At 56.9% G+C, this 27,804-nt stretch overlaps 3 protein-coding genes and 1 long non-coding RNA gene across 5 annotated transcripts; 3 read left to right on the top strand and 1 right to left on the bottom strand.

Annotated features, from left to right (window-relative positions):
- Positions 1–2,796: 2,796 nt before the first annotated feature.
- Positions 2,797–12,647, top strand: DOHH (deoxyhypusine hydroxylase). 2 transcript variants are annotated; one of them, XM_037824249.1, is made up of 6 exons: positions 2,798–3,102; positions 4,243–4,384; positions 6,546–6,897; positions 9,578–9,654; positions 10,082–10,319; positions 11,921–12,647. In XM_037824249.1, exons 3-6 carry the CDS (start codon positions 6,624–6,626, stop codon positions 12,247–12,249), a joined length of 918 nt encoding a protein of 305 aa, XP_037680177.1. In that variant the 5' UTR covers positions 2,798–3,102; positions 4,243–4,384; positions 6,546–6,623; the 3' UTR covers positions 12,250–12,647. The 2 variants fall into 2 exon arrangements, with proteins under 2 accessions (XP_037680178.1, XP_037680177.1); XM_037824250.1 differs by lacking the exon at positions 4,243–4,384 and having other exon boundaries at positions 2,797–3,102.
- Positions 12,648–15,323: 2,676 nt separating this feature from the next.
- Positions 15,324–21,648, bottom strand: LOC119525470. Its single transcript, XR_005214966.1, has 7 exons — positions 21,047–21,648; positions 19,816–20,036; positions 18,039–18,147; positions 17,406–17,629; positions 16,965–17,099; positions 16,489–16,721; positions 15,324–15,558 (listed from the first exon to the last, which is right to left on the bottom strand). It is a non-coding gene; the product is annotated as an uncharacterized LOC119525470 (long non-coding RNA).
- LOC119525468 (small integral membrane protein 24-like) lies at positions 18,862–22,351 on the top strand. The gene is made up of 4 exons (XM_037824252.1): positions 18,862–19,002; positions 19,392–19,503; positions 19,776–19,838; positions 21,249–22,351. The coding sequence occupies exons 1-4, from the start codon at positions 18,930–18,932 to the stop codon at positions 21,367–21,369; spliced, it is 369 nt and encodes a 122-aa protein (XP_037680180.1). The 5' UTR covers positions 18,862–18,929; the 3' UTR covers positions 21,370–22,351.
- Positions 22,352–22,938: 587 nt separating this feature from the next.
- Positions 22,939–25,749, top strand: LOC119525469 (small integral membrane protein 24-like). Its single transcript, XM_037824253.1, has 3 exons — positions 22,939–23,069; positions 23,162–23,273; positions 24,645–25,749. Exons 1-3 carry the CDS (start codon positions 22,991–22,993, stop codon positions 24,766–24,768), a joined length of 315 nt encoding a protein of 104 aa, XP_037680181.1. The 5' UTR covers positions 22,939–22,990; the 3' UTR covers positions 24,769–25,749.
- Positions 25,750–27,804: the final 2,055 nt, after the last annotated feature.

Here is a 27,804-nt window from a genome sequence, read left to right as displayed (position 1 = left end):
CCAGAAGGTGGCGAAGAGGTGATTTCTTTGCTCGGCAGGCATTTTGATGTTTTTCGCTAATTGTGCTTGCTGTGGATTGAACCCGGTCCCCCAAAAAGATATATTCAAGCCTTACTCCCTTCCTGCCCTCCGAGTCCAGCAAATGGGACCTGATTTGGAAATAGGGTTTTTGCAGATGTAGTTAGTTAAGATGAGCCAAACTGGAGTAGCATGGGCCCTGATCCGAAATGACTGGTGTCCTTAGAAGAAGTAGAAGAGGTAGGCTGTGTGTAGACAGAGGTGAAGATTAGAGGGATGTAGCCACAAGCCAAGGAACGCCAGGGATGACCAGCCACCAGAAGAAGCTGAAACAGACAAGGATTGTCCTCCTCTACAGCCTTCAGACGGGGTGTAGCCCAGAGGACACCTTGATTTCAAACTTCTGGCTTCCAGACTGTGTGATGCTACATTTCTGTTGTTTGAAGCCACCCCATTAGTGGTACTTTTTGGTGACAGTCCATGTGTTTAAGCCCACAGATCTCCCAGGGAACACAGCCCTGAGGGAACACCTCGATTTCAGACTTCCAGTACCCGGAACCGGGAGAGAATACACTTCTGTGGTTTTAAGTCACCCAGTTTGCACTAATTTCTTACAGCAATCTTAGGAAGCCGATACAGCTCCCTAGCTAAATTTTAACCGCACACCCCATACTTCCCACCACCCTTTCCTGCTTAACTATTTTCTTCTTGTCACATGTCACCATCTGTGTTAGTTTCCCAGGGCTGTCCATACAAAGTACCATAAATCAGATGGCTTCAAATAACAGGAATTTATTCTCTCAAAGTTCTGGAGGTCAGTAGTCCAAAATCAAGGTGTGGTGGTTTCTTCTCATCTCCTCCTCCTCCTCCTTCTTCTTTTTAACTTTTCCAAGATTGATTCCCTGCAGGTTTACTTCCTGAGAAACTCTATCAAAATGAGCTCTAAGTAATGCTTATGGCAACCAACCCTAGACGAGTGCCAGAGACTACAGGTTCTGGAATGTTCCCACCAACCACGAGACTTATTAGACCTCAGGCCTCTGATCCCTTTGAGGAAGAGGCAGATGCTCTCCCAACTGACAATTGCTGACCACAATCCCCTTCCGTAGTGACCACAAGTCTTGCATTGCAGACCTGATTGTGCTGTCTAAACGGCCCCCTACCCCAGCCAGAGGAATGGGCCCCTCTCCCACAGTCTGTTTACCAGCCTTGCCTGGTCCCTGAGTGCTGTCCCAGAATGCAGCGGGGCAGCAGGAGATGTGCCCACCCGCTCCAACTCCTGTCTCCATGTGTTTCCTCTAATAAATTAAAGAACGTCTGATATGTCTATCATGGCTATACCCCCTTGATTTCTTGACAGTAAGCCAGCTCTATTTCTTTTTTCCTGGCCTCGTTCTCCCCTCCCTCTCACTGTTTATTGATGTGGCAGCAAGCACCAGCTGGGTCATGGACCCAGGGATTTAAGCTGTTTTTTTTTTAATTAAATTCAGTTATATTGAGATATATTCACATACCATAAAACCATCCATGGGGTACAATCAACCATTCACAGTACCATCATATAGTTGTTCATTCATCACCCCAATCTATTTTTGAACATTTTCCTTACACCAGAAAGAATCAGAATCAGAATAAAAAATAAAAGTGAAAAAGAACACCCAAATCATCTCTCCCATCCCACCCTATTTTTCATTTAGCTTTTGTCCCCATTTTTCTACTCATCCATCCATACACTGGATAAAGGGAGTGCAATCCACAAGGTTTTCACAATCACACTGTCACCCCTTGTAAACTACATTGTTATACAATCTTCCTCAAGAGTCAAGGCTACTGGGTTGCAGTTTGATAGTTTCAGGTATTTACTTCTAGCTATTCCAATATGGTAAAACATAGAAAGGGTTATCTATATAGTGCGTAAGAATGTGCACCAGAGTGACCTCTCACCCCCATTTGAAATCTCCCAGCCACTGAAAGTTTATTTTGTTTCATTTCGCATTCCCCTTTTGGTCAAGAAGATATTCTCAATCCCACGATGTCAGGTCCAGATTCATCCCCGGGAGTCATATCCTGCATTGCCAGGGAGATTTACACCCCTGGGAGTCAGGTACCACATAGGGGGGAGGGCAGTGATTTTACCTGCCGAGGTGGCTTAGAGAGAGAGGCCACATGTGAGCAACAAAGAGGCACTCGGGGAGACCCTTAGACACAATTATAAGCAGATTTAGCCTCTCCTTTTAAGCTAGGTTTTTAAAGATGACAACAGTCATACGGTTTTAAAGACCCACCCTATTCCAGTATGACCTCATCTTAACTAATTATGTCTGCAAAGATCCTGTTCCAAATAAGGTCACATTCTGGGGTTCTGAGAAGGGCATGAATGATGGAGGGGCTGTATTCAAATCAACACACCATCTAAGATGTCTTTTACTTATTTATCTTATTTATTGTCTATCTCAGATAACAAGACTGTGAGGTTTATGGAGCGCGGGCTGCAGGCTGTCTTGTCGTAAGTTCCCATTAACTATTTATTAAATGAACGAATAAATGGATGAATGAATGATTTCAAAAAACCCTTCCGTTTACCTCCCGTTCTAGCTACTTAAGACCATTGGCCCCGCCCCTGGATTCTATCCACGCCCCTGGGTCCTGGCCACGCCCCAAGCACGCCGCGCATGCTCCGTCGCTAGCCGGCTTCAGCCCAGCGCTGAATCGGCGCGAACCATTCCCACTTCTCGCACCGAGTGGGGAGGCCGGAGAGAATCCCTTCCGGAGAAAGGAGAAAGCGGCGCTTTCCCTTCCTTGAGAAATGTTCCTGGACTGTTCTTTCTGCGTCGGTGTGACTGTGGTACCGGTGCCGGCTCGGGCTCCCGGGCCCCTCTCTGCTGCCGGAGCCTTTGACGGGATTCCCCCCTCTGGCCTCGTTGGTGCCGTCCGGCCCGGTCACGTGGGAAGGAAGATGGCGGCCCCCAGAGCGCGCGGCGACGGTCGCGGCTGGTGAAGAGGCGGCGACTGCGGGGGAAGCGGCCCGGCCGAGTGGATCCTGCTTTTCGGGAGCTCTTTGGCACGATCTGGCGGCAGATCACGGTGAGGGCCCGGGCCTGGCGGGCGGGCCCGGGGAGAACGCCTTGTCGGGAGATCTGGTCTCCCGGGATCACTTCGCTGGGGGACCCGGGGAGCCAGCCCGTGAAGGATCCCATGTCGGGAGACCCCTTTCTCGGGGTTCTGGGGGCCCGGAGAGCCAACCCATGAGGGATCCAGCACTAGGGGATCCGCGTAACCAGATGTCGGGACATCCAGTTCTTGGGGATCTCTCCCAAGGGGCCCTGGGGAAGCTGTTGGTCGCTGGGGGGATGGAGAGACTAGTCCTTGAGGGATTCTGTGTCGGGGCGACCTCTTCCTTAAGGGACGGGGTCTAGTTCCCGGAGACCACTTTGCTGGGGTTCCTGGGATTCGAGAGGCCTCTTTGTGGGGAGAAGGTGTAAAGGGTTTCCCTCATCAGGGGCTCCTTTTTCCATCCAGCCGGGGAAGTTCCCATGCTAATTTATCTCCTCTGTCGCTACCAGACCTTAACAGGTGTGAGCGGAGTCCCAGATTCTTTCTTGGCTGGGCGGATCCCTTCAACCTCGTGTCCCCACCTTGGTCCCTCTTCCCACTGAAAAGTGGGTCCAACAGCTAGATGCCGGCTTGGAGGTGGCTTTGTGGATCCTCCCTTGACCTATAATTAACAGATCAGTGTATTAGGTGCAATGGAGAAAAAGAAGGCAGGAAAAGGAGCACTGAGGAGAAGGCAGAGACTGGAAGGAAACCTAAGAAAATTGAGCTATTCCTATTTTTATTCCAAATGAAGTGAACTAAGTGAAGTAAATTGAAATTGCATGGCGTTTCAGGTCTAACCTATAGAGCTTTCCTCTTGCAGTTAGAGGTGACTTCTTGGCTGCAGATTTCTCTTCTTTCCCAGGAGTTTAAGGTCTCTGGGATTGATGGAGCAAGGAGGAACCTTTCCCGGGCATCTTGAGGGAGGCCCTGCACGGACTGGGAATCAGGAGTCCTGGGTTCTTTAAGCCCTTGACTTGATGTGTGAGTCCAGACAAGTTCACCCTCCTCTTTGTAGGACAAAGAGTCAGGGCTTGATGGTTCCTAGCATCCTGCCAGCTCACACACTCTTGGCTTCTGTGGTCTCTGACGAGCTTTCTTTCATGCTGTCACCCTCATTAAACCCGATAGGTGCTGCTGACGCCTCTGGGAGCCAGAGATGAGCTGCTGGCAAGCCACGGCCTGCCGGACACGTTTATGAAGCGTCCACCAAATTCTCAGAAGGCCTAGAGGGTGGAGAAGGTGTGGGACCCTCCTCCCAGCCTTGGAGAAGGTGGGACCCTCCTCCCTTCTCCCAGCCTTGCCCGTGTCCTTTCATCTTCTGGATTCATCCATTCAGCATAGCATTTGTGGCTTAGAGCCAGACTCCCTAGGTTGAAATCTTGTCACACCGTTCCTAACCAAGTTTGTTAACCTCTCTGTGCCTCTGTTTCCCTGCCTGTAAAATGGAGAGAGTTGTGGTACCTACCTCGTAGGGTTGTGGTAAAGATTAAATGAGTTCATGCTTGTAAAGAGCTTAGATGAGTGACTGGTACTGAGCAAATGTCGTTGCTATGGTTACTGTTTTTATTGGGGACCTCCTGTGTGCCAGTCAGTGGGCTGAGTTCTGGGGACCCTACAGTGACTAAGAGATAGACTTGGTCCCCAAGAACAGCCATAAACAACTAAACCAATAAATACCTAATATGATGTCTAGCAGTGGGAAGAACTTTGAAGAAAAGCAAAACAGAACAACGGGAAAGAGATGGAGGAGTGACTTTGTGGTTTGTAATCAGGGAAGGCTTCCCTGAGGAGGTGACATTGGAGACCCGAGGAAGTGAGAGTGAACTGTGATGCAGGCATTTGGGGGGAAGAGTGTTGCTGATGGCGAAAACAGCAAGTGCAAAGGCCCTGAGGCAGGATGGGGCCTGGCGTGTTGGAGGAGCAGCGAGGAGGCCCGTGGGGCTGGAGCGGAGGGAGCGAGGGGGAGAGCGGGAGGAGGGGAGGGGAGGGAGGGGACAGGGCAGGGCGTGCAGGGCCTTTGGAACTATCAAGGAGTTTGGAGTAATCAGGAAATTTACAGGAATATTTTAAACAAGGAAGTGACATGGTCCGATTTACATACTGAACGAATTCCTGTATCAGTCAGCTTTGCTGTGTAACAAATTACCCCCCAACGTTAGCGGTTTTAAACAACAGTCCACATTTATTATTTCCTAAGGTCAGGAACACCAGCGTGGCTTATCAGGGTGGTCCTGGTTTAGGGTCTCTTGGGAGGGCACAGTTCAGTTAATTCATCGGCTAGTGCTGTATCATCCGAAGGCTCGAGCGGGGCTGGACGATCCACTTTGAGCCCACTTGTCTCACTCGGCCATTAGCAGGCGGCCTCCCTTCCTGTCCACCTGGAGCCTTCCATAGCTCAGCACACGGCAGCCAGCTCCCACCAGAGCACACGATCCAAGGGGTAGCAAGGGGGAAGCCGCAGTGCCTTTTATGGCCCAGTCTTGGATGGCACGCGCCTTCATTTCTGCCATGTCCCATTGGTCCCCAAGGTCAGCTCTGTTCAGTGTGGGAGGGGACTGCACCAGGGGTGAGCCCCAGGAGGTGGGGGTCGCTGGGGCCATCTTGGAGCCCGGCTGTCACAATCCCTTTGTGTGGAGAACAGACCAATGGAGGTTACTGCTTAGGAACAGGCGTGAAGTGAGTGGGGAGACTGAGGCCCAGAGAGGCCAAGTAACTTACAGAAGGCCACACAGCAAGTGAGCAGGGCCAGAACTGAGCTTTTAAACCAGACCCCTGGCTCAGGCCCTGTCCTTCTCTCTCTCTTTTTTTAATTGTGATAAAATATACACAACCAAAAAGTCGGTTTATCCATTTTATTTAGTGTACAATTCAGTGACATTAAGCAGATCGAAAATGTTGTTTCGATATATCTATTTCCAGAACATTTTCATCCTCTCAAACAGAAACTTGTGCCTGTGAAGCAAGTTTCCTCCTCCTCCCAGCCCCTGGCAACCTCTCTTCTGCGTTCTGCTTCTATGAATTAGCTTTTCCTCCATATTTCACAGAAGCAAGATCATCTAATAGTTGTCTTTTTATGTCTGGCTTACTTCACTCGACATGATGTCTTTGGGGTTCAGCCATGTTTTCTCATGTCTCAGAATGTCATTCCTTTTTACGGCCAAATAATATTCCACTGTCTGGATAAATCCTATTTTATTTCTCCGTTGATCCGCTGATGAACAACTTGGGTTGTTTCCAACTCTTGGTGATTGCAAATAATGCCATCATGAACCTTGTCATCCAAGTAGCTCTCCGAGTCCCCGTTGCCTGTTCTTTTGGGGGATACCTAGGAGTGGGCTTGCCGGGGCAGAGGGCCGGCCCTAACCCTGAACTGAACGAATCTGAGCGGGTGAAGGACGCCTGTAACCTGGTTTCTTGTTTACTCGCTGTAGGAGCCTGAGCCCACGAGTCCCCAGGCGTCACCCGTGCAGGAAACCCAACCCCACGACGGACAGACGCAGGCGGGTGCCATGGTGACCGAGCAGGAGGTGGAGGCCATCGGGCAGACCCTGGTGGACCCCGGGCAGCCCCTGCAGGCCCGCTTCCGGGCACTCTTCACCCTGCGCGGCCTGGGCGGCCCGCACGCCATCTCCTGGATCAGCCGGGCCTTCGGCGATGACTCCGCGCTGCTGAAGCACGAGCTGGCCTACTGTCTGGGCCAGATGCAGGACGAGCGTGCCATCCCGGTGCTAGTGGACGTGCTCCGCGACACGGGCCAGGAGGCCATGGTGCGCCACGAGGCCGGTGAGCACCCGGGTGGGGGGCGTGGGCATCCGCGCTGGCCTCCCCGGCTGCCCCTCTGCTTCCTTCTTCATCGCCTCTCCGGTGATAGACATCAGGGGTCGGCACTTTTTTTGTAAAGCGCCAGTTGGGGAATATTCTCGGCTCTTTGCGCCAAACGGTCTCTGTCACGACTACGTCACTCGGCCGTGTGGCACGAAAGCCGCCGTAGACAGCGTGTACACAAACAGGTGTGGCCGCGTGCCAATAAAAATGTACTTATGGGCCCCGAGAGGCAAATTTCATCTTGTTGCACGTGCTGTGAAATACTCTTTTCACTTTTGTCCAAACCATCTAAAAACATAGAAACCGTTCATTACTCGTGGGCCATAGTTTGCCGGAACCTCCCGCCTGTGTCTATACCAGATCGGTTTCATTCATTCAGCCAAATTTATTGAGCCCCTGCTGTATACCAAGCCCTCTTCTGGGGAAGGAGGCAGAGAGGAAACAGGCGAAATGAATGAAATTCAAATCTGTGCTGCTCCAATTGGGTCTTCGAAACCAGCCAGCTCATTTGTAACTGGTAAGTGGGGGTACAGGGGCGTGTATAGAACATGGAGGTTGGGTTTGGCACACACAGGTTATTTCCTGGGCCGAGGGAGCCAGACAAGGATACATAGGAATTACAGCCTTTAGCAGGAACAGAAAACTGTCAGCTCAGCTGCCACACAAGCGGGCACCTTGGAGCTCTATTTTAAGAGAACAGAAAATGAGCCTTGCACCCCGAGCTCCCGGCTGAGAGAGGTACCCCAGTTTTGACGGGCTTGTGACAGGTTGCACGCCCCCCTACCCCACGCTCAGTCCACCTCAGCGGCGGCCCCAGCGGCTCCGAGCTACTTTCAGCCCTGCCATCTCCACCCAACAAGCCTGGCCTTCATATCCATTTAACCGTTCCTTGACATTGTATTTATTTTTTATTTTGTAATCATAGGAATATATATCATACCGTAAAATTTTAACCATTTTCAAGTGTACAATTCAGCAGCCTTCCTTACATCCCCAAAGTTGTGCCATTGTCACCACCATCCCTTGCCAAATCTTTCCCATCACCCCAAAGTTTCCCAAACCGGACCGTGAAGCAGTAATGCCCCATTCCCCACCACCTGCAGCCCCTGCTAACTTCTAATCTGCTTTCTGATTCAATCCGTCAATTCTGGATATTTCATATAAGTGGAATCATGTGACATTTGTCCCTTCGTGTCACCGTTCTTTCACCGGGCATCGCATCTTCAAGGTTCATCCACGTTGTAGCGTGGCTCGGAGCGTCCTTCCTTTTTATGGCCCAACACTATTTCGTTATCTGAATGGACCTCATTGTGTTTCTTCGTTTATCCACTGACAGACACTTGGGTTGCTTCTGCCTTTCGGCCATCGTGAATCCTGCCACGACAAACATTGGTGTGTGGGTATTTGTTTGCGTCCCTGCTCTCGATTCTTTTGAGTATATTTCTACCTAGGAGTGGAATAGCCGGTCAGATGGCAATTTTATGTTTAACTTTCGAAGAACTGCCAGACTGTTCTCTGCAGTGACTGCACCATCTTCCATTGTTCTGGGGGCATTTTTAACATCCCACAAAGCATCCTCCAGCTGTGCTGGGCTGATCCAGGGACCGCTCAAGATCCCAGTTACTGTTTTTGTTAGAGCTCTGCTTGCAAAGAATGTTCTACCCTAAACTTGTTTGCCCCATAAGCTCTGCTATCTTTAGGGTGTGATTTTGCAGCATACCTAATAGTGTCATGGTGGAAAACGCTTACGTAAGTGCTAAGGAAGAAAATAAAGCAGGAAACCAGACGGGGGTGTCAGTAGTGGAGGTTTGCAGATTTTCATTGGTGACCAGAGACCTGAATGAAGTGAGGGGGTTATCTGGGTAGATATCTAGGGGAAAGGTGTTCCCAGATAGAGGGAACAGCCCGTGCAAAGGCCCTGAGGCAGGACTGGGCCTGGCGAGTTGGAGGAGCAATGAGGAGGCCTGTGGGGCTGGAGCAGAGGAAGTGAAGGGAAAAGTGGGAGGAGGGGAGGGCAGGGAGGGGCCGGGGCCGGGCGTGCAGGGCCTGGTGGGCCACGGGGAGGACTTGGGCTTTTTCCCTAAGGAAGGTGGGAGCCATGGAGGGTTGTAGGCAGAGGAGGGACAGGCCCTGACTTGGTTCAAACACCCCCTCCTGCCCTTTTGAGCTGCAGGGAGGACTTGGGCTTTTCTCCTAGGGGAGGTGGGAGCCATGGAGGGTGGTAGGCAGAGGAGGGACAGGCCGCCTGACCTCTGCTGCATCACCGAGCACTCCCACTGAGCCTGTCTCCTTCCTGTGCCACCCTGCCTCCACTGGTGACCCTCTTCCCTCACGTGTCACCTCAGAGTCTCCTCCTTCAGGGCGCTTTCCCTGATGGGCCAACTCCTCTGGTCCCCCCTTTGCTGAAAGTTCTTGGGGACAGGATGGGTTTCACTGCAGCCTTCTCCCTGGCCCAGTTCCCTTCACGGTCAAATTTGGGGGACGGGATTCGGATTGGCCCAGCTTGGGGTCCGTACCAGCTCCGGCTCCAATCAGCCGTGGCCAGGGGCGGGACCACAGGACACAGGCAGGGCCCTGGGGAAATGCAAGCCCTGTGGCCTGTCCCAACCAACGTGATCGCTCTGGGTGGTTCTTGCAGGGGAGGCCCTGGGGGCCATCGGGAACCCCGAAGTCCTGGAGATCCTGAAGCAGTACTCCACAGACCCTGTCGTCGAGGTAACGCCCTGCCCTCCCTCTCCCCGTTTTCAGGGCTGTGGGAGACTGCCCAGCTCAGGCCTCGACCAGCCTTACCCCCATCTCCAGTTCTGCAGGGTCCTGCCCCAGGGCCTTTGCGCTGGCCACTCCCGCTGCCTGGAGCACCCTTCCCCCATCTTCACCTGGCTCCCTCCCTCATGTGCTCAGTCTGTTCCAATGTCACCTCCTCCTTGAGGCCCTCCCTGACTGCACCCCCTTCTTAATCACATCACTGGTTTATCTTCAATCCTTACTTATTTGCTCGTTCCTCGTTCCCGTGGTGGTCTGTCTCTTGCCCAGGGGTGGAGATGGGGCCTGTCATGTCCACCGCCGTGTCCCCAGCGGCCACCCAGGGGGTGCTCCCTCCCTCTGCAAACTGACAGCCACACGCGTTCCCCTCTTCCCGCAGGTGGCCGAGACATGCCAGCTGGCCGTCCAGCGGATAGAGTGGCTGCAGCAGCACGGCGGGCAGCCGGCGGCCGGGCCCTACCTCTCGGTGGACCCTGCCCCGCCGGCCGAGGAGCACGATGTGGGCCGGCTGCGGGAGGCGCTGCTGGATGAGGCCCGGCCGCTCTTCGACCGCTACCGGGCCATGTTCGCCCTGCGCAATGCTGGCGGCGAGGAGGCCGCCCTGGCGCTGGCTGAGGGTGAGGAGGGCCCCGGGGGTGGAGTACAGGGGCCTGAAGTGTACTGAGCTCCGTAGCTGGGGCTCAGTGACCCCATCTGTGACATGAAGCAAAAGAAAGCATCCCCCGGCATGTTTACCCCGGGCCTGGCTCTGGAGGCAGGTGGGCACTCTCACGTCCCATTTACCGATGGGGAAACCAAGGCACAGAGAGGCAGAGGCTTGCCTGAGGTCACAACCAGTCTGCAGCCTTGTTGGGATTTGACCCCCAGAATTCCGAGTCCATGCCCTCTGCCTTTTGGCTGTGATTATTACTTTTATTAGCTTCGCAAATAATAAAAAGAGAGAAACTGGGAAGCCCCTCGGGGAGTATGGGGAGAGGAGGCCCAAGTCCTGAAGCCTGGGGACGTGCCCACTCACACCCCAGGCCCTCCCTTCCAGGAGCTTCCAGGGGAGATGCCCAGCCATCGCCATGACCCGGGGTCTGGGGGGTAGCAGAGTCCAGGGAGACCTAGGATTTGCTGGCTGGGAGTCCAGAGACAGCTCTGTTATGGGGTTGTCTTGGTGATGGCTCAAAACGGGGGGCTCTGCAGACCCAGGGGCCAGCTTTGACTCCTGGCCCGGCCACAAAAGTGGCCACAGTCTCAGGAAGGTCATCCCCCTTCTCTGAGCTGCAGTTTTCCCAGCTGTAAAATTCTGACGTGGAGATGCACAAACAGCAACCCTGAAACACAAACGTGCAAGGCATATAACCTTTCAATAGGTAGTGTCTGGGTAGGTGGGAATTATATATCCTAAAAAGTCCAGGGAAGGAGGAGGAGGCTGCAGGCAGTTGGGGTGAGGCGGAAGGCAGCAGCCACTTCACATCCTCCTGATTCAAGGGTGGAGGGCAGTCAAGAGATGACTGGGTGAGCTGGGGTTCTCCTGTGTGCATTGACTGAGCTGGGGTTCTCCTGTGTGCATTGACTGAGCTGGGGTTCTCCTGTGTGCATTGACTGAGCTGGGGTACTCCTCTGTGCGTTGACTGAGCTGGGGTTATTGCTGCATGCATTGACTGAGCTGGGGTTATTGCTGCGTGCATTGACTGAGCTGGGGTTATTGCTGCGTGCATTGACTGAGCTGGGGTTATTGCTGCGTGCATTGACTGAGCTGGGTTCTCCTGTGTGCATTGACTGAGCTGGGGTTCTTGCTGTGCACACTGACTGAGCGGGTGTTCTCCTGTGTGCATTGACTGAGCTGGGGTTCTCCTGTGTGCATTGACTGAGCTGGGGTTCTTGCTGTGCACATTGACTGAGCGGGGGTTCTCCTGTGTGCCTTGACTGAGCTGGGGTTCTCCTGTGTGCATCTTTTAACACCCAACGCCAGCAGCACTCTCTCTGGGGGCCACGACTCGCCCCCTTCTCGTGACCACCTGGTGCTGGGGAGGTTGGGGGGAAACCATCCCTTCCACCCCTGGGGGTCCCCCAGCCCTGGCCCCCTCCCTGCCCCTAGAGCGAGGGAGAGGGGGCCCTTTTCCATCCTCCCGGGCCCCCCAGCTCCACCGCGCCCCCCGCCCTCCCGTCCCCTCCCCTGTCGCCCCCCACCCCGCGATGGCCCGGCTGACCCTCCGCCCCCTCCCCGCAGGCCTGCGCTGCGGCAGCGCCCTCTTCCGCCACGAGGTGGGCTACGTCCTGGGCCAGCTGCAGCACGAGGCGGCGGTGCCGCAGCTGGCGGCCGCCCTGGGCCGGCGCGCCGAGAGCGCCATGGTGCGGCACGAGTGCGCCGAGGCCCTGGGCGCCATCGCGCGGCCCTCCTGCCTGGCGCCGCTGCGCGCGCACGCCGCCGACCCCGAGCGCGTGGTGCGCGAGAGCTGCCAGGTGGCCCTGGACGTGTACGCGCACGAGCACGCGCCCGCCTTCCAGTACGCCGACGGCCTGGAGCGCCTGCGCGCGCCGCCCGCGCCCGCGCCCTGAGCCGCCCGCCGCCCGCCTTCGCCCGCCGCCTGCTTTCTCCACCCCCCCGCGGGGACCGGGGGTTTATAAACCGAGTCTCACGGCCTCACGGTGGGCTCTTCTGTCCAACCCCCGCTTCCGGGAGCGGGATTCCGGGAAGGAGGTTCGGGGTGTCCGGGTTGGGAGGGAACGTCTTAGGGGGCAGGATTGGTGGGGGGCCCGCTCAGGCTTGGCTAGAAATGAGAGGGCGTGGGGGTGCTGGGAAAGGAGCGGTGACAAACTCTGTCTCCGTTAGAGCTTTCAGGTCGGGGGGCATCAGGGGCCTGGAGCTCCCCACCACCGAGCTGTCTGCTATGGGGTCTTGGCCTGGGGGGGCTGGGCTAGGGGCTGGGGACCACGGACCAGACCCCAGGATGCTGTCTGAATGGAATATTAAATTATTTTTTGCCAAGCGATGACTACTCAAGTGTATTGGGGTAGGGAGAAATGGGGGCTGGCTGCTCCCGGGGAACCCCCAAGTGTGTGGGGGGGAGCATTTGGGAAATTCCCTTGGCGCCCAGGTGCGGCTGTTATGGGGAAACTGAGGCAGATGGGAGCGAGTGCAGCCAGGCAGGAGCTGGGTCCTGGCCCTTGTACCTTGCCGGCCTGGGGCTGTGGGGCCACACCCACCCTCTTCATTGGTCAGGAGATGTCACATGGCCTTGCCCTTGTTCTAGGCTCTTCCCTATCGGTCATGTGACTGGGCAGCAGCCAGTGTCCTGTTTCTTCGGCTGTGTGTGTGTGTGTGTGTGTGTGTGTGTGTGTGTAAAATCTGCCCAGCCAGTTGTATCCATGGGGGCCCTGGGGAAACAGCCCTCATACTTGTCCTCCTCAGACGCTCTTGCTCACTCAACTCCTTTAGGGGGCAAGGGGGAAGGGGTTTTGTGGTGTGGCTAAGAGCCTGCCCTGGGGGTCCTATCACAGCCTCGCTTCCCTTGCGTGCAGCGTGCAGCCTGTTGACCTCTCTGTAAAACGTGGATTTCAGATCCACAGCTGCTTCTGTGCAGTTCAAAAAGCCTAAGTGTCCTGTAGACAAAAAACTAGTGTCCAGATCCGACATGAGCTGAACACATATTTTGCTGTAGAGTAGTGGTGCTCAAGTGGGGACATCCTGCCCCAGAGGGTCATTGTAATTGTGAAAACTCGGGAGGGGGTGGGGTGGGGGGTGTCACTGGCATCTAGGGAGGCTGTGAAACGTGTACAATGCACAGCCCCCTACAGCAAAGAATTATTCGGCCTGACTTGAGGGTGGAGGTGGAGAAACCTGTTGTGGAGAGACTCGAGTTTCATCACGGGGTGCAGCCCCCAAGCTCCCACAGCCTGGGTCTAGGACAGCATGGAGGAGAACCCTCCTCCTGGCCCACTATGAATGTGTGGGAGAGCAACAAATCTTTGCAGGAAGCCACCAAGACGTGGGCTTGTTTGTTACTGCGGCGTAGTCTAAGTGTCCTTACTGATACACACTGGGTTACCTTCCTAAAATGAGAAAAGTGCTGCATTCAGAAGTCCACAAGACCCCATGGATTTCAGATGTGGGCTTACAGAGAAAAGCTCTAGCAGCTTTTATTTAAATTGAGTTTTCTCCATGTCAACATCCCACTTGCTTCCACCCATCATCTTCCTATGCGTTCCAGTTTGCTAATGCTGCTGTTATGCAAAATACCGGAAATGGATTGGCTTTTATAAAGGGGGTTGATTTTGTTACAAATTTATAGTCCTAAGGCCATAAGAGTGTCCAAACAAAGGCATCCATAGTAGGGCACCTCCACTGAAGGATGGCCAGTGGCGTCCAGAAAACCTCTGTGAGCTCAGAAGGCATGTGGCTGGTGTCTGCTTGCTTCCAGGTTGCGTTTCAAAATGGCTTTCTCCCAGGACGTTTCTCTCTAGGCATCTGGGGGTGTTCTCTTAGTTTCTTCCAGGTAAACTCTGGACTAGCAAAAGTCTACTTTCAGTGGCCGTCGCCAAAATGTCTTTCTTGGCTGCAGCACTGAGCTCCTGTCTGAGCTTTTATAGGGCTCAGGTAAACTAATCAAGATCCACGTTGAATGGGCGAGTCTACACCTCCATGGAAATAATCTAATCAAAAGGTATTACCCACCGTTGGGTGGGTCACATCTCCATGGAAACAACCTAATCCAAAGATTCCAACCTAATCAACACTAATACGTCTGCCCCACAGATTGCGTTACAGAACATGGCATTTTGGGGGACATAATACATCCAAACCGGCACACTATGTTTCCGTGGTCCATCCCTCCACCTCTCGGAAGCAATCAGTCGCATCTCTTGTAAACCTCCGATGCCCTGTCATCCTTAATCTCAGCTGATCACTTTGCTTCCTACTTCAGGGAGAAAATCAGGGCAGTTAGGACTTCCACGTGCACCCACCTTCCTGTACCTGTGCCAGACATTCTGCCTTCTCTCCTGCCACTGTGGAGGAACTGTGCATGCTCTTAGCAAAGACCCCTGTATTGGTTAGCTATTGCTGTGTAACAAACTAGCCCAAATGTAGCAGCTTCAAACAACAGACTCTAATCTCACACAGTTTTGGGGGTCAGGAACCTGGGATCGGCTTGGCTGGATGGTCCTGGCTTGGTCGCTGTCAAACCGTCGGTGGCGGCTGTGTCATCTGAAAGTTCGTCCGGGGCTGGGGCTGCTTCCAAGTCCACTCCCATGGCTGTGGGCTGGAGGCCTTGGGGTCCCCACCATGGGGACGTCTCCACAAAGCTGCTTGAGCACCCTCAGAACCTGATAGCTAGTGGCCAGGTGGAACTCTTGCCAGCTCAGGGTTCCCGCCATGTTTTCTGTCCCCTCACGCCATGGCTTTTTTCCCCTCGTTACCCATCCGCACAGATGGGCTGTCATTTCTTAAAAACAAGGAAAGAAAACCTCCTCGACCCCACATCTCATTTATCTCTCACCCCATTTTTTTTTTCCTACTTTTCACAGCAAAACCTCTCAGAAGAGCTGTCACATCTCACCAGCTTCCATTTATTTTACTATTACATTTTTAATTTTTACAAATACACCCCCTTCCCCTCTCCCTACCTCCCCCTCCCCCTTTCACCGCTAATCTACTTTCTATCTCTGCAAATGTGCCATTTCCAGTCATCTAAGTGACGTCATACATTTTTTGTCCTTATGTGTCTGGCTTCTTTCACCGAGTAGCACATTTTCAAGGTGACCTGTCTCAGAACTTGGCTTTTTCTTCTGATCGGATAATATTCCATTGGGGGAATCTGTTGACGGACACTCGGGTTGCTTCAGCCTTTTGGCTTGTTGTGAATGAAGCTGCATTGAACATTTGTGTACAAGTATCTGTTTGTGACTCACCAACGTCCACTTCTCTCTCTTTTTTTCCTCAACCTGCTCCAACTAGGCTTTGTCCCTCCTGTCTCTAGAAGCTTCCAATGTCCATGTGACACGTGGCCTCCCAGTGTCCAAAACCAGTGGTTTCTTCTCAGTCCCCACCCCCACCCGTCAGCAGCATCTGACCCCACAACTTCCTCCTGGGAGCACCGTCCCCACGTGGCCCTGGGGCCCCCCACCCTGAGCCCCAGACTCGGGGTCCACCTGCCCCTTGACATCTCCACTTAGTAAGTGTGCTGTCCCTACCCCCTCTTTCCATCTCAGAAATGGAAACGCCATCATTCCAATGTCCAAAGACATTGGGGTCCAGACAATTTAAAGTGCACCCCAAATCTGCCCACTTCTCCCCTGTCCTCTCCTCCGCCTGGTCCAGGGTGGTCACCTCCACGCTGTTCCCGGGTTTCCGCCCCTGCTGGCTGTCCTCCCTGTGGCCACCAGAGGGCGCCCGTGAGCACCGAGTCAGGGTCTGTGCCTCCTCTGCCTACAACCCTCCATGGCTCCCACCTTCCTTGGGGTAAAAGCCCAAGTCCTCCCCGCGGCCCACCAGGCCCTGCACACCCTGCCCCATCCCCTCCCTGCCCTCCCCTCCTTCTACTCTTCCCCTCGCTCTCTCTGCTCCAGCCCCATGGGCCTCCTCACTGCTCCTGCAACTTGCCAGTCCCCGTCCTGCCTCAGGACCTTTGCACAGGCGGTTACCGCTGCTTGGAACACTCTCCCTGTAGAACTTTTCATGGCTGCTTCCCTCCTTCCCCCAAGTCTGCTGAAACATCACCGTCTCTGCCACACCCTGGCTCCCTAATTTATACTGTAACAACTCCCCTTTGTCCCCCATAACCCTTTTCACTGTCTAACCTGTATCATTTATTGCAAGGAGCTGTTTGTTTCCTAGCATCATCTCGCCTTCCAGGTCCTCTCTGCGGGGACAGAGTCTTGGTTCTGTCTTGTTCCCATCTGTGTCCCCACCCACCTTGGGGGGCCTGACAAATATTAGATGAATGAATGAAGCCAGGGAACCAGCCCCGTGACGTTTGGGGGTGCAGGGCATTCTCGGCAGAGCAATCAGCAGGTGCAAAGATGGAGCTGACCTGCGGGGTCAGGGATGGACGGAGCGAGAGAGGGGGAGCCACGGGCGGAAGCGATTTGGGATGCAGCTAATCCCGGCAGATGGTGGCCAGGGGTGGGGGGCTCCCCAATCCTCTTAGCCCGATGCCCCTTAATCCTTCCGCTGCGGGGGTCACCCCGGGGCCTCTCCCGCACCAGCAGCCGCAATGCCGGGGTTGGCGGGCGAGGACGGGGCCGAGGGCTGGAGCCCGGCGCAACCACCTTACCTGGAGTACCGCCCGCCGCCACTGGACGCCGTCCGCCTGCCCAGGTACGCGCTGTACCTGCTGCTGGCCGCGCTCCTCGTGGTGGCCGTGGCCTACGCCATCGTTGGCCACCTCATCAAGGACCTCGTCCACGACCTGGCCGGTGAGCCATGATAAGTCCCGGGGGGCACTCGAGAGATCGGGGGCCTCTTTGGGGCCAGGGATGGGGCCGAGGGTGGCCGGGGCCTGGGGGGGGCCCTCACCAGTCCCCGCTATTTGCAGACTGGGCCTTTGGGCCGAAGCCGGGACAGGAGGACGCACCCCGGGAGCTGGGAGACCTGGACGTGCAGCTGGCGCTGGACTGGAGGGGCGACGAGGAGGCCGGCGGGGGTGGCCAGGGGGCCCCCACGGACCCTCCCACCCAGGCCCCCCACCGGCTCTCCATCACCTTCCAGGACTCACCGGTTCAGAAAACCTTCTGGGAGTTGGACTGAGCCGGCCCGTGTCCTCGGCTCCGGCCCGGGTTCCAGCTCCCTGGGTGGAATTTAACACAGGCCAGAGCCCTGGCGTGATGGAGAAGTGTCCTCTTTCTCTGGTGGCAGCTGCTGTTGGCCTGTCACTGGTCATTTCCATCCTTCCGCGTCCCTCTCCTTTCCGGAACCTAACTCCGCACAGCCTCAGCCGAGCTGCCGGCCATTTGTAAACCAAAAACGCTGTAAAAATTTTTAGTCTGGGCCTGCCACTGTACCGGGGGAGGCCCATTCCATGTCCGAGGCAGGACTTAGCACCCCCATCTAACAGATGGGGAAACCGAGGCACAGAGCAGTTACATGACCTGACTTCACGTAAAGACCCTATTGAGTGCCTTACTTTGGCAAAGGGACGCTCCGAGGCGGGGTCCCGCTCCCCCAGCTCCCCCCCACCCCCCATCTGCATCTTCTTCACCAGCTCCCTCCCCACCTCCCACCTCATTTGTGGCTCTGCTGCCCGGTGGCTGGATCAGTTTGTCCCCGGGGGTCCCGACTTCCCAACGAGAACACCCCAAAACAGCGTCAGGCTTCCTCCCCTTCTGAGCTTGCCCGGAGTGGGGCATACCGTAGGTGCTTAATATATGCATGTCTGGCTGGTCCAAGCGGCCGCAGCACCTGCTCTCCGTCCTCGCCCTGCTGGTGGCTTCTCTGCACAAAACACCTTGTCCTCAGGCCTGCGAGGGAGGAGGCGCCAGGTATACAGCAGGTGCTGCATAAAGACACCCTTCCCACCCCCCAAAGGCCTTGTTCCGTGCACATGCCTGCGCCAGGGCTGCTCCCGTGGCAGCTGGAGGGTGGGGTCCCCCTTGGCCAGACCAGGGCCCCCCCACCCGCTATCTAATCACCGGGGACCGAGGTCCAAGGCTGGAAGGGCCTGGGTCAGCGGCCGCAGGGGCGCCCCCACTTCTCCGGCCACCCAGGAGCCCCTGGGTTGGAAGGTTAGCAAACCCCTTCCTGTCCCTTGTGCTCCCCCAGGCGCCAGGGGTTAGGGGGTGGGTCCCCAGGGGTCAGGGAGCCTGGGGGAGGCAGGGAGACGGCCGGACCCGGGTTCGAATCCAGCTTCACCTTCAGCACCTCCTGGGTTCCCGGGAGTCCCTGGCAAAACCCCTTGGGGTGCCAGGGGAGGAGCTGCAAGGCCCCCCAAGGGCTGAGTGTGGAGCCCCTTGCCACAATGCATTATTATTATGTTCCGGTTGTGTCTGTTGATCCCCACACCTGGCACAGGAGGTTTGGGGGAGCAGGGACGGCGTGGGGAGCGGCGGGGAGGGCTGGCGGGCCCCGGGTTAATTGTTACACCAAGTCCAGTCTGCTCTTCAAAGCGGCAGGGGAGGGAGGGGTGCCCTCCAGGTTTCAGGGGTCACCTGCCCCAGTCCCCAGACCCCGCCCACTGCCTTATCGGGGGGCTGGGCCCGGCCTTGCCCACACCCAGGCCTGGGACGCTGAGCTCACTCGTCTGATGGCCATGGAGACGCTGCAGGTCCTTCTCGCCCTGGGTGCCCTGCTCCTGTTGCCCGTGGACGCCCAGGAGGGTAAGGCAGTGACCCCCGGGGCAGGGGACAGGGGTGGTGGCGGTGGGGGGAGACTGGGATTTGCCATCTCCCCATTTCCCAGGATGAGAAACCAAGGCCTCCTCCAAGGGGGATGGGAAATAGAGGAGCGGTTGGGGTCAGACCTCTCTTGGAGCCCCCTCCCGGCCCCCAAATTCCCTCTAGATCTCCCCCCCCCAGCTGTCCCCTTGTCTCTGAGCCCACTCCCTATCTCCCAGGACCCCCTCTCTGAGCCCTCCTGCCCCCCTCCTCTGTCTAAAGCCCCATCTCTGAAGCTCACCCCATTCCCAAGAGCCCCTGTGTCTGAGCATACCCCCCCCAGCTCCCCTTCCCCATCTCTGAGTCCTGTGTTCCCCCCCACCTCCCGACAGCCTCTGGGCAGCATCTGAAGCCCTGGCTGGTGGGCCTGGCCGCCGTCGTGGGTTTCTTATTCATTGTCTTCGTTCTCATGCTGGCTAACCGCATCTGGTGCTCCAAAGAGAGGTGGGTGCCCCCACCCCAGCCCCCAGCCCCCAGCTGTCCCTGGCCTCCACCCCCACTCCCTTGGGGTCTCAAGTCCGGCTCTGCCCAAAATGCTGGCCCGCCCCCCAACCCCGCTTTCTGAGCCTCTCTGCTCTGACAGCTGGAGATCTCCCCATTTCCGTGCTCCTCCTGGGACCCCCACCCCACTGTCGGGGCTCTGGGCTTGCACCTGCCTCCCCCCAACCCCTCCCCTGCAGCCATGCAGCCCACTTCCTCTGTCTCCCGCCCTGCAGAGACATGGACAAGGAGGCCGTGTTGCAAATGGATACTCACCTGTACCAGGATGTGGACCTGAGGTACGGCCCTGGGAGCGGGTGTCGAGTGTACAGGGTAGGCGTGTGAGCCCCCCCCTCGGAGGGGGACAGGGGTGCACAGGTGACCGACACACCTCTCCACCTCAGGGCCTTTGCACTTGCTGTTCCCTCTGCTGGAACACTGTTCCCTGTATCTCAGTATCTGTCAGACAAGATGGTGGCCTGGGGGTGTGCAGGTGTCTGTGTACAAGCGTGTGACTTGGTGTGGGCAGCCCCCAGAGGACCCGACTGCCTCTGTCCTTCACTGCCGCCATCCATCCATCCATCCATCCATCCCTCTATCCACCACTCTTCCATTCATCTATCCATCCATCATCAGTCCATTCATCCATCCATCCATCTACCCATCCATCTGCCCATCCATCCTTCCATCCTTCCATCCATCTGTCCATCCATCCATCCATCCATCCATCCATCCATCTACCCATCCTTCCATTCCTCTATATATCCTTCCATCCATCTGCCCATCCATCCGTCCATCTATCCTTCAGTCCCACCATCCATCCATCCGTCCATCCATCCATCTACCCATCCATCCATTCCTCTATATATCCATCCATCCATCTACCCATCCATCCATTCCTCTATATATCCATCCATCCATCTGCCCATCCATCCTTCCATCCTTCCATCCATCTGTCTATCCATCCATCCTTCCATCCATCCATCCATCCATCCACTCATCCATCCATCCATCCATCCCTCTATCCACCAGTCTTCCATTCATCTATCCATCCATCTACCCATCCATCCTTCCATCCTTCCATTCTTCCATCCATCTGCCCATCCATCCATCCATCTATCCTTCAGTCCCACCATCCATCTATCCATCCATTCATCCATCCATCCATCCATCTGCCCATCCATCCATCCATCCTTCAGTCCCACCATCCATCCATCCATCCATCCATCCATCCCTCAAACCATCATTCTCCCTCCAACCATCCAACCATCAATCCACCTACCATCTATCCATCCACCCATCCTCCATCCACCCATTCATGATCCCTCATTCTCTCCCTCCTCCAGTTCCTCTACTCATCTATCTATTTATTCATCTGTATTTCTTTCCATGCAACCATCCATTCACCTAAGTACTTATCTACCCATCCATCCATCCACCCATCCTTCCATCCCTCTCTCCCTCCATCCTCCCACCTACTCGCCCACCCACCCATCCATCTACCCACATAATTCTCCAGATGAATCATCTGAGCCTGTTTCGGGCCTTTGTGAAATGGAAACCACGAGGCTGCCCCTGGAGGGCTTTTTGGAGGAGGAAGCAGGAGACTGTTTGTAAAATGCTCATCACCAGGCCTGGTATAGGAAATGCCCAGGAAACGGGAATGACTCCGTTTCTTCATATGATCCAGGGCCTTTCTATCCCTACAGTAATGAAGATGAGAGGAAAAAGGAAAAAGAGAAAAAAAGAGAGAAAAAGACAAAGAAGGAAGGAAGGAACAACTTGGGGCTAGAGCTGGACGACGGAGAAAGAAAGAACACGGCCATGTGAAACCTCCCTGCCGCCTCCTCCAGGCAGCCCCCCAGGGATGTCCCTACAGCCCTTCCATGCCCTAGGACCTGGACCAGAGGCCAGCAAAGTGATTCCACTGCGTCCCCAGAGGAAGATGGCTCAGGAATGGCCCCGCGTCCCTCACGGAGGGATCTTTGGGCATTCCATGGCGTCTTTACCCACCACCTTCCGGAACTTGTTCTCACCTTGGTCCCCTTGATGATTCTTGCCCTTGAAGAGTGCCCCTGCACAAGGAACCCCCCCCAATCTCATGGCTCCTCCCACTTTCCCGGCCACCTGATTTCTTTTCCCCGCTGCTTGATTTCTTTCCCCCGCCACCTGATTTCTTTTCCCTCCGCCTGATATCTATCGGCCTTTGGTTTCCCCCAAGGCGCTAGAAACTCCTCCCTCCCAGGCAGCCTCAGGACCAACATCCGCTCGGTGCTGCCTCTGAATTAAAGAATAGGTAAGAGCCCTTCTGGGGGCTCCTGGGACTGATCTCCCCCCTGGGGGAGGCTGCCTTTGGGGTGCAGGAGCACTGCTTGGGCAGGTGGGCAAATCACACCCCAAGGTGCCCGGGTGCCCCAAGCAGACTGACCCCTCTCCCTGCAATCTTGTTTTTGCTGCCCCAAGTCCAACGCCCCTGGACTTTGAGCCCCAAGCTCCGTCTCCTAGGAAATCCTTGCCCCCTCCCCCTGTGTTTTGGGGCACGTGACTCTATATCTGGAAACAGAAGTGCCCTAGAGCCCTGTGATATCTGGGGAGGGGCCCGGCACTTGCCTCCCCTCTTCTCCTCACTTTTGCTGGACCCTGAACCTTGCCCTCGCCATCAGCTTAGATAAAGGCTGGAATTGGGGGCTCCGTTCTGGGACCGGAAGCTGCACCCCCCCAAGACAGAGCGCCTCCGTCCCAACATTTCCAGGATCGCCCGCCAGGGGGCGGAAAACCATAAAATTAATAAATTACCGTAATGGTCCCAATAGATGCCCCCACCGAGCGTCTAGTATCTTTATCCTTTCTGTCACCCAAACCACTGACTGAATCCCAAAACACTGCAGTTGACAGACGGGGGATTCACTAGATCAGGTCTCGCGGACCCTGTTGGCAGAGCTGGGACTGGACCCCAAGTTGGGGGAGATGGGGAGGAGGGTGTTCTTTCCTGGCCGTGGTTAGCAACTGGGAGCCCGAGAGCTTAGTTCCTCTGCAATGCTGTGTGGCCCTGGGTAGGTGTCCCCACTTCTCTTGAGCCACGAGTTGGTGGCTCGTTTGCAATGTGCGGACAAGAGTTCCGGCCACCCAAAATCAACACGGGAGGCTCGACGGAAGCACTGGGGCTTCAAGCTTATGGGTGCCCCAGAAAGGAGTGTCCCACCTTCCTTGAGCCTCATTCTCTCCGGGGCTTGGGGACCCCCCTGCCTGTGGCCCTGAGGAGTGAGAGGGTCTCAGGGAGACCGGGCCCTCTGATGCTGGTTACCTGGAACCCAGGAAGAGGTCCCTACCCCCCACTTCCTGCAGCACCGGCCACACCCTTCCCTGGGGTACCCTGGGCGTGCCACTTCCTCCTCGGGGCCAGGGTGCATCCCAGAGCCTGCGGGACGGGGGCTAGGGCAGACGGCCCAGGATGGACGGACCCCGGAAGACCCCCGGCTGCCTCCCCCTCCTGGCAGCTCTGCTCCTGCGGCCGGCTCAGGCCCAGTCCCGTGAGGCCGGGGCTCCGGGCGGGCGGGGGAGGCGAGCGGGCCGGGTAGAGGGGACCCCCTGAGCCCTGACTCGGCCCTGCTCCCGCCTGCAGTGGCCGAGAGGAAGCCGTGGCTGGTGGGGCTGGGGGCCGCTGTGGCCTGCCTCTTCCTCCTCTTTGTCCTCACCCTGGTCTACGCCGCCTGGTGCAGGGAGTCCGGCGACAGGTGGGCCCCGCCCCCGTCCAAGACCCCTCCCCCGTCTGAGCCCGTCTCTCTGTCTGGACCCGCCCCTGAATAGCCCCTCCCTTGTCTAAGCCCCTCCCCGTCTGTGCTCCCTTCCCTGAGAGAGCATCTTCCCTCTCTCAGCCCCTCCCTTCTCAGAGCGAGCCCCGCCCCTGCCCTAGCCCCTCCTCTGTCTAAGCTCCTCCCTTGCCAAGCCCCTCCTTGTGGGAACTCCTCCCCTGACAGTTCCATTAAGCCTCTCCCCTTTCTGTGCCCCGCCCCTGCCCTAGCCCCTCCTGTCTAAGCTCCTCCCCCGTCCAAGCCACCCCCGTGGGAGCTCCTCCCCTGACAGTCCCATTAAGCCCCTCCCCTTTCTGCCCCGCCCCTGCCCAAGCCCCCGCCCTTGTATGAGCCCAGTCCACGTCTAAGCCCCTCCCCTGGCTGGGCCACACCCCTGTCTAAGCCCCTCCCCCGTGGGAGCTCCTCCCCTGCCTGCCCCATTAAGCCCCTCCCCTGTCTGAGCCCTCTTCCCTGAGAGCATCTTCCCTCTCTTAGCCCCTCCCCTCTCAGAGCGAGCCCCGCCCTTGTTTGAGCCCCGCCCACGTCTGAGCCCCTCCCCTGTCTAAGCCCCTTCCCAGACTGAGTCCTCCCCTGCCTAAGCCCCTCCCTGCCTGAGCCCCTCCCCTGGCTGAGCCCCCTTAGCTCTCTAAGTGCTCCTTCCCTTTCCTAGCCCCCCCCAATCCAAGCGAGCCCCTCTCCTCCCTGAGACCCTCCCCCTCCTTTCTGAGCCCCTTCCCTCCTGCGGGAGTTTCCTGAGCCCATCCCAGGGGGCGGAGAGGAGGTGGCAGGAGGGGACCAGGGGGCAATTCTCCTTTGATTCAGAATTGCCAGGCGCCTCCCAGAGCCTCGCTCACTTCCCTCCTGCACCACCCGCGGTGACTTCTTCACAGGGAATCCCATATCCAACAGGTCTTACAAATGGGATCCGTCAATTCTTTACCATCCATTTATCCATCCATCCACACCCCCCATCCGTCCACTTTCCCATCCCCCATCCACACATCCGCCCACGACCCCATCAAACCCGCGATCTGTCCACTTACCTTCTCTCTGTGCTTCACTCACCCACAGTTTTGAAGTCCTGGGAGCTGGAGAGACTAGGGGTGAAGGACGGGGTCTTGCTCCAGCACTTAGTTCAAGTTCAACTTGGGGTCCATGTCTCGACCTATCCGAGTTCCCTCTTCTGTGAGGTGGGACCAGCATGGGCACAGGGCACAGGGTTTCTGTGGGAAATGTAAGAGTCCCTGGGACGTTGTAAGAACTCACTCGTGGAATATCAGATGGTTTTTATCTGGGGCCTTCCTGTCTCTGCAGCAATGAAGAGAAGAACGAGGAGACTGTGGAAAAGGAGAAAGAAGGAGAAGGCAACCTGGGGCTGGAGCTGGAGGAGAAAGAGGGGCTCCCAAACCTGGAAAGAACAGACAGTACCCCCATGTGAAGGCTCCCCGCCCGCCTTCTCCAGGCAGTCCCCCAGAGATGCCCCTTTCACACCCTATAAGCAATGGCCCTGGTCCTGGATCCAGTGAAAAGATTCCTTTTGGGATTCAGGGTAAAGTGACCCTAAATGCAGTCCCACCCCACATCTTGGGGCATTATGTGGTCTTTGTGCACCCCCTCTTCCCAAGCTTGGTCCCCACCTGCAGATGCTTCTCATGCTTGGAGGGTGCCCTGGCAAGGAGCTCACCCCCTCCGCCCCCTCCCCACCCCACCCCCTTCCTAGAACACTGGAGACCCTGTTTTGATGATTTCAAAGGGGTCATTTGGAATAGGGGCTCCCAGACCCTCCCCCCAGCCTTGGCTGTGCATCTCTGGGGCATGGGGTGGGGGGGAGCTCCCAGCACATCCAGCCCAGGCTCCCCTTCCACTGCCAGGCAGCAGCTTTTGGGGGTGCACATGATTTGCCAGGCTCCCCAGAATCCCAGACCGGGTCAGCCCTCCCACGGCGATCTGGCTTTCGCTGCTTCTGAATGTGGTGTTTGAGTCGGCTCCCTGGAGATCTGGGCCCTGCCCCTCTGTGTGCTGAGTTTTGGGGTGCTGTTGGTGGAAGCTGCATCTCCCAGGGGAGGGGCTTTTGGGGTGGGGGTGGAGGTACCCCCTCTTTCTGTCCTGAACTCCTGGTAGTGGCTCCAGGGAGAAGTTGAAGTTCCAACTCCCTCACTCTGTGACCTCAGGCAAGTTACTTAACCTCTCTGTGCCTCGGTTTCCTGCTGTATCCAAAGGGGATAATAACTAGACACTACATAACATTGTCGTCAGAAGTGAATGAAATAACGTGCTCCGGATCCGGTATCCAGAAGGCATCTAATAAACGTTGACCCTCCTGCGGAAATGGGGAAGATGGGGGGGTGGCGAATGAAACTCCCTCCCCCTCCTCAGACTTGGGGGATTCGAAGGCTGGAGAGTGTGTCTTTGTGCAAGATCTGGAGAGGCGGGGGGTCACTGAGGGGCACGAGGGGGAGGATGGCCTGCTGGGACCTCCCTTTTCTCAGGGGGGCGGACTTCCCCACCAGGGGGTGTTTGGAAATGTTTAGGGGGTGCTTGGGGCTGTACAAGCCTGCCCCCCTTTACAGTCATTTAGTGGGGGCAGGGATGGCAAATAGCCTGCAAAGCTGGAACAGCTCCCCAAAGCCAAAAATTGCTTCACCCCAGAGGCCAATGGCTGGAGAACACTGAGCCTTTCCTTGAGATCAAAGGGTAGACTGATCCCGGATCCCAGCTGAGCCCCAATCCCTGCTGAGCCTCGATCTCCAGGGGAGCTTCTGACACCCTCCAACCCCCACCTCGCCCCCTGAGCCCCAACCTGGGTCTGAGCCCCTGACTCCCACTGAGGCCTGACCCTGGGCTGATACCCCGATCCCCGCTGAGTCCCGACGCTGGGCTGAGCCGCGACCCCACAGAAGCAGCTCCTGCTGGCCAGTGACCCCCTTTCCGGCCTCGTCAGGGTCTGGACCCCGGTGGGTGGTGGGTGCCTGCGGATCAGTGTCCTGCCGGGTCCATCCACAAGGGGGCGCCAGAACTTCCCTGTCAAGGGCGGAGTCGCCCACGTAGGTTGGGGGTGGGGAGGGGGAGGGGCTGGGGACATGGGGGGCCCGGGTCCCCCCACCCCCGCCCCTGGAGAGGGTGTGTCGTCTTCCGTGCCCGTCACCAGGTGGCGCTGTGGGGTCGTGCAGCCCCCTGCCAGTGCGGACGCAGGGTGCCTGGGTCCCCATCGCGCCTGAGGCCCCTCTCCGTGCCTCAGTTGCCCCCTCTGCTTGGTGGTGGCTGGCGGGAGCCTGTGCAGCATGTGGCTCTTTGTACTTGTGCGTCTGGGCCTCTGGGTGTGTGTGGGCTGCAGTCTCCAGGATCCCAGAGGCCGGCCAGCCCACCCTGGGGTCTCCTGGGAAGGGGGAGAGATGTCTCGGAATGGGGTGGTTGGTTCAGTACCTTGGTCCCAGCACCTCATGGTGCTCCCCTGCTGCACAGCCTCCCCACTCCCCAACCCCGGCCTTTGGGGCACCCCCAGGCCTGGGGAGAGAGAGCCAGACATGGACAGTCCCAGTTCGGAGCAGTCAGGGCCAGGAAGGAGGGATTGAGGGCTGGGGGTGCTTGGGCAGCAAGCAAGGACTTTGCTGGGCAGGCAGGGAAGGCTTCCTGGAGGAGGGGGAGTTTGAATCAAGTCAGAGCCCATCCCTCCTCTGCCTTCAACCCTCCATGGCTCCCACCTTCCTCGGGGGAAAAAGCCCAAGTCCTCCCCGCGGCCCACCAGGCCCTGCACGCCCTGCCCCGTCCCCTCCCTGCCCTCCCCTCCTCCCACTCTCCCCCTCGCTGCTCCTCCAGCACCCCAGGCCCGGGCCTGCCCCAGGGCCTTCGCACGGGCTGTTCCCTCGGCCTGGAGAGCTCTCCCCCCACATTTGCAAGGGGCTTGTTCAATCCCTTCGCTGAGGTGTCTGTTTAAAGGTCACCCCACCCCTGTATCCCTTTCTTCCCCTCCTTTGTCTCCGCAGCTCTTAACCTCCTCTGATGAATTTCCCTTATTCCCAGTCCTTGCCGACCCCCTTCCCAAATTGGAACCCGAGCTCCAGGAAGGTGGGTCGTTTTGGGTATTTTCCCTGCCGTGTCCCCGGCGTCCGGAGCAGCGCTTGGTGCTCAGTAGACGCTCGGGGACTCTTTGCTGAATGACTGGGAATGTGCTGGGTGGGAACGGGGAGGGAAGGCAGTCTGCATTTATGGAATGCCTACTGTGTACCAGGCTCTGTTCTTAGAGCCAGGAGGAGCCGGAATTCCCTCTGCCCGGCACACACAGGTGCCCCATGGGTGCCCGTTGAATCTGCTGAAAGGATGCCCTGGGAGCTCCAAGGTGGGACCCCGAGCGGGGGGTGAGGAGATGCGCGATGTGCGACTGGAGGGCTTCCTGGAGGAGGAGCATGTTGGCGCGGGATCAGAGGCTCGGTGCAGGTGGAGCAGGGCCTGGAGGTGGGAGACGGCCGGTCCCAGG

The sequence above is a fragment of the Choloepus didactylus genome (genome assembly GCF_015220235.1).
Source record: "Choloepus didactylus isolate mChoDid1 chromosome 25 unlocalized genomic scaffold, mChoDid1.pri SUPER_25_unloc1, whole genome shotgun sequence".
NCBI classification, from domain to species: domain Eukaryota; kingdom Metazoa; phylum Chordata; class Mammalia; order Pilosa; family Megalonychidae; genus Choloepus; species Choloepus didactylus.
The sequence above is the reverse complement of the archived record's forward strand: the minus strand, read 5'-3'. Positions and strand labels throughout refer to the sequence as shown.